The 12,555-nt window shown below is 42.6% G+C and overlaps 1 protein-coding gene and 1 long non-coding RNA gene across 7 annotated transcripts in view; one reads left to right on the top strand and one right to left on the bottom strand.

The window, feature by feature from the left end:
* VSIG4 (V-set and immunoglobulin domain containing 4) overlaps positions 1-12,555 on the top strand; it is a 127,699-nt gene that overhangs the window by 51,803 nt on the left and 63,341 nt on the right. For 2 of the 5 annotated variants that reach the window (XM_064574150.1, XM_064574148.1), the window contains exon 7: positions 1,781-1,802. In XM_064574150.1, the coding sequence (XP_064430220.1) occupies positions 1,781-1,802 (22 nt within the window). Of the gene's footprint in view, positions 1-1,780; positions 1,803-2,617; positions 3,422-11,493; positions 12,180-12,555 lie in introns of those variants that run through there. The other 3 variants (XM_064574151.1, XM_064574152.1, XM_064574149.1) reach the window with 3 other exon arrangements.
* On the bottom strand, positions 4,825-11,636 carry LOC123846983 (uncharacterized). Of its 2 annotated transcripts, XR_006791414.1 has the most exons (4): positions 11,607-11,636; positions 8,543-8,676; positions 7,403-7,512; positions 4,825-5,762 (listed from the first exon to the last, which is right to left on the bottom strand). It is a non-coding gene; the product is annotated as an uncharacterized LOC123846983 (long non-coding RNA). The 2 variants fall into 2 exon arrangements; XR_006791415.1 differs by lacking the exon at positions 11,607-11,636 and having other exon boundaries at positions 8,543-8,723.

Below are 12,555 nucleotides of genomic sequence, written 5' to 3'. Positions count from 1 at the left end.
AAGAGAATCAGTTAGCGCTGAAGTGATTAACAAGGGCTTTTAGAAGGAGATGGGACTTAGACCAGGCCTTGGAGGATGAAAACAAATTAGAAGGCAGCATTCCAGAAAGGAGGAACTATAAGAGTAAAGGTGCAAATGTTTAAAAGATGATTGTGAGTGGGGTCAATGTAGAAAATACAGGGGTAAATGCAGGGGGAAAGAAAAGTTTACTCCTGATTATGGAGTGTCTTAAATAACAGCCTAAGGAACTTGGAAATTTTTCTCTAGGCCTTGCAAAGGAACTCAAAGTCAACAATGTTTTTTTTAAGCAAAGGAGTGACATTATGAAGGTGCAGTTGTCAGGACCATTTAACAACTGTGAGCCAACAGAGGAAGAAAAAGAGAGTTTGGATGTTGAATTCTAAGTAAAACCTAGCTACACCTCAATACCTGCTGCACTGGCCATTTTGCCTAACATTAGTGTCTTTTTCTCTGTAGCAGCTCCTATTCCCAAGTAGCCTGGTTTCCACCATGACTTTCTCCAGCCGAAGGGGAGAAAGGAGCCTTGAGTATTTCCTTCTCCTGGGTCTTAAGTATAAGTTCTAGTCTTGGCCAGTTAACATAGCTATGACTCATGAGGCTGAACTTGAAAGTAGAGATATCTCAAGTAGCCACAAATCCCAGGAATACTAAAGGAAAAATATTCATCATGTCTCAATGAGACTAGGTATAAACTGTAACCATATTTGATTGTTTCCCTCTCAAAAACCTTCCAAGGCTTCTCATGGCCCAGGGGATAAAAGTCAAAATGTTGCATTCCATTTAAGGTCCTCTCTGATGCAGCCTATCTTCTTGACCCCCACCACTCCTTATTTTCATTTCCAGTCACTGGAGTCAAACAGGCCAATAAGCCATACACCTCATGGTCTTATGTTTTTTTTTTTTTCCCATCTAGATTGCCTTCCCAAAATTTCTATTATTTACCTCTCTATAAGAGAGAGATAGCCTTGGGCCATCAGTTCAATTTAACATGTAGTTACTGATTGCCTACTATGTGCCAGGCAGTGGACATATAATAATGAAAAAGACAATACCTGTGTTATGGGAACTACCAGGCCAATGGGGGAGGTAAGACATGGAAACACAATGGCTGTATCACAAAGTAAAGGGTGTATGGCATGCTCTGTTTGCTTTTTTGTGGTTTAATGCATGCATTCCCAGTTGTATTCCTGTAAGATTATAAACCCCTAGAGGGCAGTACCAAGAGACATCTATCTTTGTACCAGGATTTATAGAGCTTTTAAGCCTGCACAGAATGTAGATAGTTCTCCTCCACAGACACTAGGGGGCAATGGTGTTCTATTTAAAGACCTATCTTGGGTGCACCGCGGAGGTGAATGCATTTTGGCTTTGGTCATGGTCCCTGACAGATTAATTCAGCCCCTTCTGTCTGGGCTCTGGCCTGGCCACCAAGTTTCCACAAAAACTCCCTGGAATCTTTGGCAAGATTCCTGGGTGGGGAGTGGGTCCAGTTCCAATGTCCTTCCCCCACCACACCAAGCAACTGTTCCAGCCCAATGTCCTGAGTCAGAGTATGCCAAAGAGGATAGTAACCAAGTGTGCTTCCTCTTCCTTTCTCTGAGAAATCTGTATCCCTGTGCTTCAGTGTACCTTCCCAATACCTCCCAGTCCTCCCTTCTCTCTCCCCTTCCCTTACCCTTTGACTGGTAACCAGTGTCCACTTTTAGCCCTTGTCCACTCCCCATGGTGACTTCTGACTTGAGTCCTCCTTCTTTTCTAGAGCATGTCTACGAAGTGGCCAGGTAAGACTGCCTCTTCTCTTCCATCTTCTGAACCCTTCCCTGCCCTCATTCTGTTAGTCACTGGCATGGAGGAAAAGGAGGTTGGCACAAACCCAATTCTAAGCCCAGAGGCCTTCAGGGTCAGGACACTGCTTTCTTCCCTCTCTGAAGCACCTCCTGAGGTTCTTTCTTGGCTCACTGATCACACAGGATAATCCAGGTCCATCAACCTCCTGTTCCCAGAATCCCTTGATAAAACAAGAACCTAAGGGTCAGTTGGCAAGAATTGGGACAGAAGTGTGGGAAACTAGAATCCCAGCCTCAATTCCCTCTTTACGGGTGGTGGGATCTTGGGCCACAGGGCACATTCCAGGGAGGCCAGCAATTCTGGTGAAACCTGGAGAGTGGCCATTTTCACAAGTGGCTGCTCCAGCAAAGAGCCATTTTCCCAGACTCCAGGCAATGACTACTCCGAGGATCCCTGGCTGGGCTAGGAGTACAAGATCATCGCCCAGATCAACAATGACTATGCTCACCTGCTGCATACAGTTCCCCCAGATTATGAGCTTTTGGCCACCAAGGACAAGGACGTCTGCTAAAAATGCCCTGCTAAGCCAGGGCCTGCTGATATAATTGCCTATTAAGCCCCTGCTTTCTGCATAGCCACCTTCCCTGTTACCTCTCTTCCTGGATGACCCAACATGTCTTCCCTGCCCAACACTGAGGTTCCTAAGAGTGACTGGCTTTGCCTAAGAAGTTACCATATGCACTGCTACTCGGTCAGGTCTTAGACCCTTCTGTTTTCCCTTCTTCTACTGCTTCTCTTTGAACACCAGAGGGAAGTTCCCATAGCATTAAGACTTGGTCATCATGCTTCCAGATACCACGCAACTTTGGCCTCTTGCCACCAGAAGACCAGAGGGAAACTCAGCTTTGCCAGCTGAGGGGACCAGTTGTTTCCAGGATCACTTCCTTTTTTTTTAGGGCCAGATAGCTTTTAAATAAGATTTGTAAGTAACAGGTCAGAATTCAGTTTTGCTCCTGAACTGTGAGTCTAGTGCTCTGCTATTCTTTTGATGCTCAATAAATATCTAATCATGATAGCAACCTTGGTTGTATTGGTCTTCTCTCAAGTACCTACCAAGTGAATAAAGTGAGACTAGTTGAGATGTTTGGGGACTTGGAATTATAAATAGCACCTTTTCTTTTTTGGTCTTTTTCTTTCCTACCCATGCCATCTTTACCTTACTTCAGAGGTGGACCCATCTGGGACACAATGAATGTTTGGCAAGTTAGTACCCAACTGCCTTCCATCCCTTTCTCTGTAACCCTGCCAACTCCACCTGGATGACTCTCTTAAGTCAATTGGAAACCTGAAAATGAAGGATCCTTTCTTCTATTTCAGGGGACTGTGGATGCAGAGATAAAGGGCTCCTTTCTTTCTAAAGTATGGATATATCACCCTCAAAGATTTCTACCTCCTAGAATCCTAAAATCTCTGCAGTAGTTGTATTCATCACAAGTCATCTCTATCCCCTGGCCTCTTCTTACAATGTAGAGTGAGGGTCAAAGCAAGGAAGTCTTTTTCATCAAGCATAAATGGGAAATAAGAGTGTAGGTGTGTGTGTGTGTGTGTGTGTGTGTGTTTGTGTTTGTCCATTTGTGTGTGTGCACACATGCATACAACTTTATTTCAGTCTCCTCTGTGAGGACCTGTTCTAGGCTGGCTCAACACTACTTCCTTTCCCTCATATAATTCATGTCAAATCAACCTCTTTGCTCTTCATGCAACCTGTTTTTGCCGCTTTTCATTCCAGTGCAGTCCCAAGGTCAGCTCAGGTTTCACCAAGAGCTTCTCTTTGGATGATTACATAAGTCAAAATAGTACAAAGAAATGAACAAGAAGGAATCCTCTGCTTCACCACCATCAACCCACCAAGTCCATGGTCAAAACCTCAGTGTTTTCCCCAATAAGCCAGATTCACATAGCTGGTGAAAGGAGCAACGTATTCTTCCCCACCATGCTTACAAGCCTCTGAAACAGGGACCCACCCAGGAGAAACCTCAGCTTCTTTCATGAAACAGCTGTGTCCAGACCCCACAGCCTCAGGAAAAAATAAATTATCTCTTCCTACTACCTTTGGAGAAAGGAATGACTAGGCTTAAGAAGAGAATCCTAACCATATGTCCATTAATAAAAGGAGCCCCAAACCCAGGGACACTTCCCTGTTACCCCCATAGGAGCTATGGACTCCTGGGGATATTTCAGAGTCTCTTGTCTTAAAAAGCTTAGAGATCATTGATTTTAATTCTCCCTTATTACAGATGAGGAAATAAAGCCTAGAGAGGAACAGTAACAGTCTAAAGTCACACACATTAAGTCAATGACAGAACAGACACCAGAAAACAGGTCTGTGAACTCCTAGGAGCATATTCACTGCAGTAGAAAGCTTATGGATATCATCTTTGCCCAAAAACTAATACTTTTTTTCCATACAAGACAAGCCAGTAAGAGAGTCCTGGGTATAGGGCTAGCCCAAACCTGCAGGGTAAGCTAAATAAACATGGGATGATAATATATAATTGTTTTAGGCAGATGGCTAGTCAGGGAAAGCTGGAAAACTGAAAAAAGGAGATTCCCAAAAAAGAGAGAAGATATGAAGTCCCTCTAGGACAGTTTTCCAAGTTTTATCCAAGAGATGACCTACAGAAAAAAAAATTCCACGATTAGATAGACATGAGAAATGTTTCATTCTATAGCTCTCTATTGGAGATTTCCAGTGCAACATTAGAATATTAAAGGCTCTGAAAATCCTGAAATAAAACATCTGTATAACTTTGAGTTACCACATAATTTCAAAACCTATTTGTCCTCTGAGCCTACTTTTTTTTGCCTTTCTCCTCCACCCCTGACACTATTTCTCAGGAGGAAAACCCCTCACATACCCTATAGCATTATCATGACCACAGTTTAATTTTTTTCACAAAATTCCTGGATGGCATTTTGATCCAAAACCAAGGATAATGGTCTAGTACAAAGTCAATCAACCAGTAAACATTTATTATTTTCTGTAACCAGAGTACTGAGCTGCATGCTGGGGTAGGGATGGAAAGGGGAGACAGCAATCAAGGAAACATAGTGCTGTCCTCACAATTTACTGGGGAATTCAAAAACATCCCCTGGAAAAGTTTACTAACAGTTTAAGAGGTGCTATTAGGCAATAGGAGAAGAAAGGGGTACATATAAGGACCAAAGCAAGGAGTGTTCGAATGAAGAAGAAAAAAAGTGTAGGCTAACTTTCACAAGTCTTTGGAGAGACTAGATTTTGGCTGGACCAGAAGTATGAGAAATAATTGAATAGGCAGAAAAAAAATGGAGGAAGTATAACCAGAAGGAAAAAAAGACATGAGGAAGAGGAAAAAATAAATAAGGTCAAAATGCATTTAGAAGTCAAGGCTGAATATCAGGAAAGTGGGTTTCTAAGCCCTGTCATGAAGCTTGTGTGAAAGTTCTAGTGTCCTTACTGGGAGACTCTGTAGAGGAATGTGAAGAAAGGAAATATGAATCAAAGAGCACGTCCATCCCTGGGCCCTATATACCTTTCTAAGACCATTATGCCCCCCTCAGGCTCTGACAATATAAAAACAGTACAGGGCTGTAGCTTCAAGAGTTGCCTCACTTTTCCCCTGGCAACCTCAGATACAATGCTTCAGTTCCCTCAGAGTCACTGGAAATAACTTGTGACAGATTAGTTCATGTTTGGCAAGTGATCTTGTATCCAGTTGGCAATTTATTTGTTGTATCCCAACTGCCCTGGCCTGGAGCTGTTAGGCATGTGCCGCACTTGGGGTATTTGACAAACTGACACTCTACCACACGGAGTGTCCAACTCAGCTTGTCAAATACACGGAGCGTGGCACTGCAGGAGGCCAGGCCAGGGGCTTCAGTGGGGAGGCAAGATCTTCCTGGGAGATGTGGCCCTGGAGGGAAAGAAAGAAAAATGAGTCACACCCTGAACTCCAGAGAAACTGCTGAGGATAAGGACTAGCTGAAACATCAGAATAGGGAAGTGAGCAAAATAGGCATAAGGCTCCCAACCAGAAGATGGATCCTAAGGGAAGGCCCAGTTGAGATCACAAATGAGGCCCCAGTGCTCAAGTTGGGGTCCTCAGGCTTGAGTACTATAGCTATGGCATTTCTTGGGGTTCCAAGCTTCAGTGGACTCCTATATGCAGTAGGGAGAGAATTTGGTCATTGTCCTGCCGCTCTGACCTCAGGAAAGGACTAGGCCCCAGAGTCAGTGTCCATGCCCTCCCTTCCCTACTCTCCCACAGTCTTGTGGTTATGAACATAGACTTTGAGGTTAAACATAGGCTTGAATTTTGGCTCTGTCACTAAGTAGCTAAGAAACTTCAGATAAATTATTCATCTCTCTGAGTTTGTTTTCCACATCCACAAAATGGGTATGAGTACCTACCTAATAAGTTATTGTGAAAATGGCATGAGGTAATGTATATAAAGCTTTTAGTTCAGTATTTGATGCATAAAAAATGTTCAAAAATGGTGGTTGTGCTACCAGAAGGAAAGCAAGGGCCATTGACAATTGATTTAACAGGGTCAAGACAGATGAAACAGGAATGCTTTATGGCCTCAGCCTTTCCTAACATGGTCTCCCTTGTCCCATCAGGACTCAAGAATGGCAGCTATAAAATGACCATCATTTAGTCTTACCCACTCATATTATAAATGAGGAAACAAAGGTTCATATTGAGGAAGAGAGTTGCTAAAAGTTATACAAGCTGTACAGTTTGGGCTGTGCCTTATCACCCCATTGTGCCTTTCAGTTTTCCTCATTGGTTCTTTTACCTCCCTGTTATGTATATCTCTCTGGGAAAAGGGAGATACATCCACAAGGATGGCAAAAGACAAGCAGTAGACTTGGCAGTTAGGCACTGGGATCTTTCCACCCACAGCCATTAGGGAAATGAGGAAGCTGCCAGCAGATGGTCAGGTCTGGAACTTCTAGGGAAATTCCCTTGGTAACACCCAGATCCTGTTGATAAAAATTCCAGGTTGTCTGTGTCAAATGTCTCACCCTCTCCACTGTGGCAATTGATCTATGAGAAAGTAGCTGGCCTATATTAAATAATGGCATGAAAAGTGGCAAACATTGCAAGATTTTCAGGAATAGAAAACTGCCCCATGAGGTCAGAATGCCCTGTCCCAGCTAAGACAAGGCAGAGGGACTTGTCTTTCAGGAACAGCAACAAAAAAAAGTAGTTAAAAAAAAAAAAACTCAACTCTTTTAGTTTAATGTATGTTGGTGAGAGGGTGACATGCTTCTCCAATTTGAGATCTAGGAATGACTTCAAATATACGTCTATAAAGAGTTTTTCCCATACCCTCACATCTCTTATCTATTCAATCCACCTCAAGCCACCCAGAATTGTGGTTCTTTCAGCCAAAGCAACAATCTTGGTCACCATATATGGTATAGTGCAAAGAATCATAAAAACTTGGATTCTAATGCTGCCTTAGGTACAAACTAACCAATCATGGCATTGGACAAGTCTTTCTTTGAGCTTCAGTTGTCTTCTCTGGAAATGGGGACAAGACTTACCTGGCAGAATTGTTTGGTGAAGTGTTTGGTCCAGCTCTGGAAAGTGTTTGGTGAGCTTTCCAGAGTTTCCCATATAGGTGGTCACAGGCACCTTGGTTCAGTCCCTGGATCTGTGGGTGGAAGCCAGCCAAGAAAGCTGATTAATAGAGTTTGAGTTCAGGATGGCAAGACAGAGAGAACTGGATTGGTGCCTTTTTCTATAATTACCCTCATTGGCTACCAGCTCCAGTGAGAAGACCTGGATAAACTGGAGATGTCTGCAGCCTCCTGAAAGCCCTTTCTGACTTCATAAAAAAAGAGAGAAATATAAAATGGCTAAAGATTTCTTCTTAGTACACTCAAAGTTGAAGAGCCTTAGAGATCATGTCACCCCAGTATTAATGGAAAGAGTCAGTAGCTAAGCTGAAACCAAATAGGTTTTATTTCCACTCTTGATGTTCTAGTCCATGCCTCTCCAAAAGAGTATATATAAGAAAAGTAGGCTCAGTTGAGAAAGGCTGGTCAGACCCATAGGAAGAAGATGTGAATAGCTACATAGAGATATTAAGGAACTCTGAAAGCTCTTCTCTTGGTTCTGTCATACTAGACAAAACAACATCATTTGCCCCCTGATCTACCCTGGCAGGGTTAACACAACAAACAGCAGGACTTGCCCTGCACCTAATCCAGTTGGGCCTCCTCATACATACTGGAGGCAGTATGGAATTTTTTTAGGCATGGTTCATCCCCCCATTCAGCCCCACCCAGAGATATTTACTCATCATCACTCTTACGTCCTTTCTCAATAGAGAGTTGACAACCATCAAAATAAGGGATATAAAAACAAAAAGAGTCTTTAGGTAAATGGCAAAATCAGGGCTGCTACTCAAATTTCCTAACCCCTGAGTCCAGAGAACATTCCACTTCCATGTGGCTATCTCTTAAAAAGCCTGTTTGAAGAAGAAATGTCATCCTCCTTTCTCACTATTAGAAGTTTCAGGATAGACGACCACTGGGAACATTCTTCTCACCCACCCTTGACCTAGGATCCCTGAGGAGAGTATAAGGAGAATGGGAAAGGCAGGTCCAAGCCATGTTTGGTAGCCATGGACACTGCCCCAGCTTGGGAATCCAAGCAGAGAGGACAAATAGATATTATACCTGTTACCGGAGTGGTGTCTTGGTCTCAAAGGAGGCAAAAGTTCCCTGGTGATGAGCCAAACTGCAGAGGCCAGAGGTAACTGGGCTTTTTGCCTGGAGGAGGAAGGTCGTGTGTTTTGAAGGGCCTTTGGTGTCTTCAAGAGGAAACAGAAATGAGGAAGATAAGGCTGAGGTTAGCCAACGGAAATCTGGGTGCAAAATGACAAAACAGTGCTGTTGTGAAAGGGTTCGCTACTGCAGCAACAGTTCCCACTGCCATGCACCACCCCCCCACACACACACGCCCACTTGTAGCTGACTTCCAACAGATACTGGTTCTCCAGGCTGCAATGAGGGAGCTCCATGCTGCATTAACATTTATCCCAATGTTAATGAGGGAATCCTGGGATCACAGCTGAGACATTATCAAATGAAAATCCACATTGTCAAAATTAAGAAACAGACCTTCTGATAGATGAAAGAAAATTCCTGATATCAAAAAGCAAATTAGTGGCATAGCTGGAATTTAAATCCACTTCTATCAACTCCAAAGCATGGGTTCTTTCGCTGTCAGAATGCCTCCTGGTCCTGAAATACCCTTTTTACTTCCCTTTGACATGGCTTCTCACCTGGCACAGCTGCATAATTTGCAAGACCTAGTGTAAAATGTACATGAGGGGCCTCCTATTAAAAAAAAAGTAAGAATTTCAGGATGATGACAGCAGAACATTAACCCCTATTGTGTGAGGTCTTCTTAAGCATGGAGACCTGGGAAACTTTACAAGTCACATGCTTTATGAAGCTGGCCCTTGCTGGCACAGCTCTGGCCACAGATCACATTTTGGCATCCAGCCACTTACAGAAAGAAGGACAGAAGGAAATTCACATCTATTAATAATAAGATTATGTGCTTTACATGTATTATCTCATTTAATCATCAACTCTGTTATGGTATTATCATCCCTATGAGAGGATGAAGAAACTGAAGCACATAGAAGTAAAATGACTTGCCTACAAACACAAAACTAAGAATTAATGGAGGAGACAGAATTTGCATTCAGGTCTTTTTGACTCCAAATGTTAAGTGTTTTCTACTCTCCCACAATGGCTACAAGGAGAGAAGAAAGTAGTTGACCTTGAGAAGGAAAATATGGTGCCAGACCATATTAAGTTCAACTGTGAGATCCAGGCTTCATGAAAAGTGTGAGAAGAAAGAGAATGACTTCCTAGTGCCACATGTTTGCAATCCTTGGGCAGTCCCCATTCGCAGTCTGGAAGAAATTGGATTCCCATTATGCAGTGCTCTACATCATGAAACCTGATAACATGGCAGAAGGGAGAGGCAATTTTTCAATGCTTTTAGGGTATACTTGTGATTGCTTTCAATGATTTCAGTGCTCAAGTCCCAGTCCTTAATCTACATAACAGAAGTAGGACCCTGAGCAGTGCTCAAACCCTGGTGAATAATCAATCTATCCAAGCTACATACAGTCTTATAAATTAAGGTTCAAGAGAAAAGACTATCTGCTGGGATCCAGGAGTTTGGTGCCCCAGTCCTAGATTTGTTAGGTCTGTTTCCTCCCCTAGCTTTGGTTTTCTATTTAATCAACATAAGCTCAACTAGATGATCTTAGTGGCCTCTCCGACTCAAATATTCCTTGGTTTCTTTATAAACTGCTCTATCCCTGCCCCTCCCTCACTGTGGGCTTCCTTGTGGTTGCAGGGTCTAGAGACTAGGGACAACTTGGGATAGAGATTCACTTGCAGTTACACTACTCTGCAGAAACTTCCTTCTACCAGAATAATTTATTGGCTTTGTCCTTGAGACCAGTTTCCCCAGATATGGCTTCTAGAAAGATTCAGTTCCTTTTTATTTTTGGTTTCTGACTAAAAGCTTGGGGTGGAGTCAGGATTGTCCTGTGGGCACTTTCTTAGGGAGGGACTCCATCTTTTCTACTTACTTCACAGAGATTGAGTAATTTCAGTTGCCCACTCTTTTTTTTTTTCACCTATCAGTTAAAGTAATCTACTAACTTTTTAAAAGGGGCCTTTTGGAGGCAATGTTTTTACCTAAAATAGTAATTAATAGTGATCACTTTGAACCACATAGTATGTCCATGAAAGAGAGCCTTGGGAGCCAGAAGGACCTGCAAATCATGCCATCTATGCAGAAGACCTGAATTAGAGCAAAGATATCGGGATCCTTGAAGTCCCTCTTTACCTCATAAGCACAAAGCATGTTGAGAAGGGCCAACTTTGCAGCAATAGCACAAAGGGAACTTTCCTCTAGGTCTGTTGTCCAACCAAAAGACTCACAGTTCTCTCATTTTGGATGCTTTTTTACTTGGCTAAGCCTATTAAGGGGGATGAGGGAGAAGAGAGTTGGATGGACAGGGCTGTTAGGCAGTGCTGGAGTCCCACACTGTAGATACATTCATTTATTCACTCAGTGCTGGAATGGAAGGAACAACTGAATTTTGAGTCAGAGTCATTGTGTCTTACATTGTAGGATTTAGCCCCTGAGTTATAGACCCACCTCTGTAACTCATTAACTATATGCCCTTGAAAAATCACGCACAGCCTGTTTGAGCCTCAGCCACCACATCATATTGAGGGATTCTTGGGAAGGCATGCACCCAAGGAACTATGTTTTTCTTCAGTATGAGATAAGATAATTTGACAAAAATACAAAGTGCTGTCAGAAGAGTGTGACTGTTCTAGGGCAGGGGACAAGGAGGTGGTTCTTGGGAAGGTAGGATTTTAGCTATATCTTAAAAGATGGAGAGACAAAATAATGATGTTCATGATCTCTGAAAAGCCTTCTCTGACCACCCTTCTCCCACTGAAAATAATTGCTCCCCACTGTGCTTGCCTCTAGTGCCCAAAACCTGTTCATAGCACACTTATGTGTCTGTCTCTCCCAAGAACTGCCCAAAGTCAGACTCATGTCTGATCCCTTCTTTTCTTCACAGGGCCATACATGAAATAGTTATCCCAGAACTGCAAGTTGAATAAATTAATGTACCAGTGCACTATCAAAAGAAGGAATCCTCATAGCCCAAGTTCCCCACATTCCTTGGCTTACCTCATCTCCATGAAATCTTTCTTTTAATTTCAAGTTTATTTCCCTGCTCATTTAATCCCATCTCTTATTGGAAACCTGTCAAGAAAAAGCCCCAAGAACAATTGCAAAGCTGAAGCCACTTCCTGTGTAAGAGGACAGTGTCTACACACTCCACCTTAACCCCAGTGATTGCTGTGCATATGATTGCACTGGAGCTTCCTCTGAAAAGAAACCAAAGGCTGATGCAATTTATAGGGCACCTCCAGGCCAGGATGGAAAAACTTCATGTGTACCTGGGCCTGGCCATAGAAGATTTACTGTGATGTTCCCCACAAGCCCAGTGACATTGACAAGAGAGGTGGCAGCAACTAACCTACCAACTACAGCTCAACTTTATTCAACAGGCTGTGTTGAGCCTTACTGGCTGCAAAACTCTATGTTTGGTACAAAGGGGGAAAACTATAGAACAGACCAGTAATATATATCCAATAGAATATAATGTGAGCTCTAAATTTTCTAATAGCTACATTAAAATTTGAAAAATAAATAGGTGCAAGTAATTTTCATAATATATTTTATTTAACCCAATGCATCCAAAATGTTGTCTTAACCTATAAACAATGTAAAAATTTATTAATGAGATATTCTACATTTTTTGAAATGCAGTGTGCATTTTACACTTATAGTACATTGCAATTTGGACTAGCCATGTTTCCAGTTCAATTGCCACATGTAGCTAGTAGCTAATTGGACAGCACATGTATAAAATGTGGTCCCTTCCCTCAAGGAATTCACATAAGTATGTACAAGTAACAAGTACTGTAGTGGAGGTGCATGTATAGAAAGGAGAATTTCACCAGAAGTTAGAAGTCCTGGGATACAGTCTTTTCTATGCCACTGGTTCTCTGTGTGACCTTGAGTAAATCCCTCTCCCTCTATGGGCCTCCATATTTTCATCTCTACAATGAGG

Source organism: Mirounga angustirostris, unplaced genomic scaffold (genome assembly GCF_029215605.1).
Source record: "Mirounga angustirostris isolate CCGP_5_RB_7025 unplaced genomic scaffold, mMirAng1.0.hap1 SCAF_11, whole genome shotgun sequence".
Taxonomy (NCBI): domain Eukaryota; kingdom Metazoa; phylum Chordata; class Mammalia; order Carnivora; family Phocidae; genus Mirounga; species Mirounga angustirostris.
Note: the sequence above shows the minus strand (reverse complement) of the source record. Positions and strands in the feature narration are given on the sequence as shown.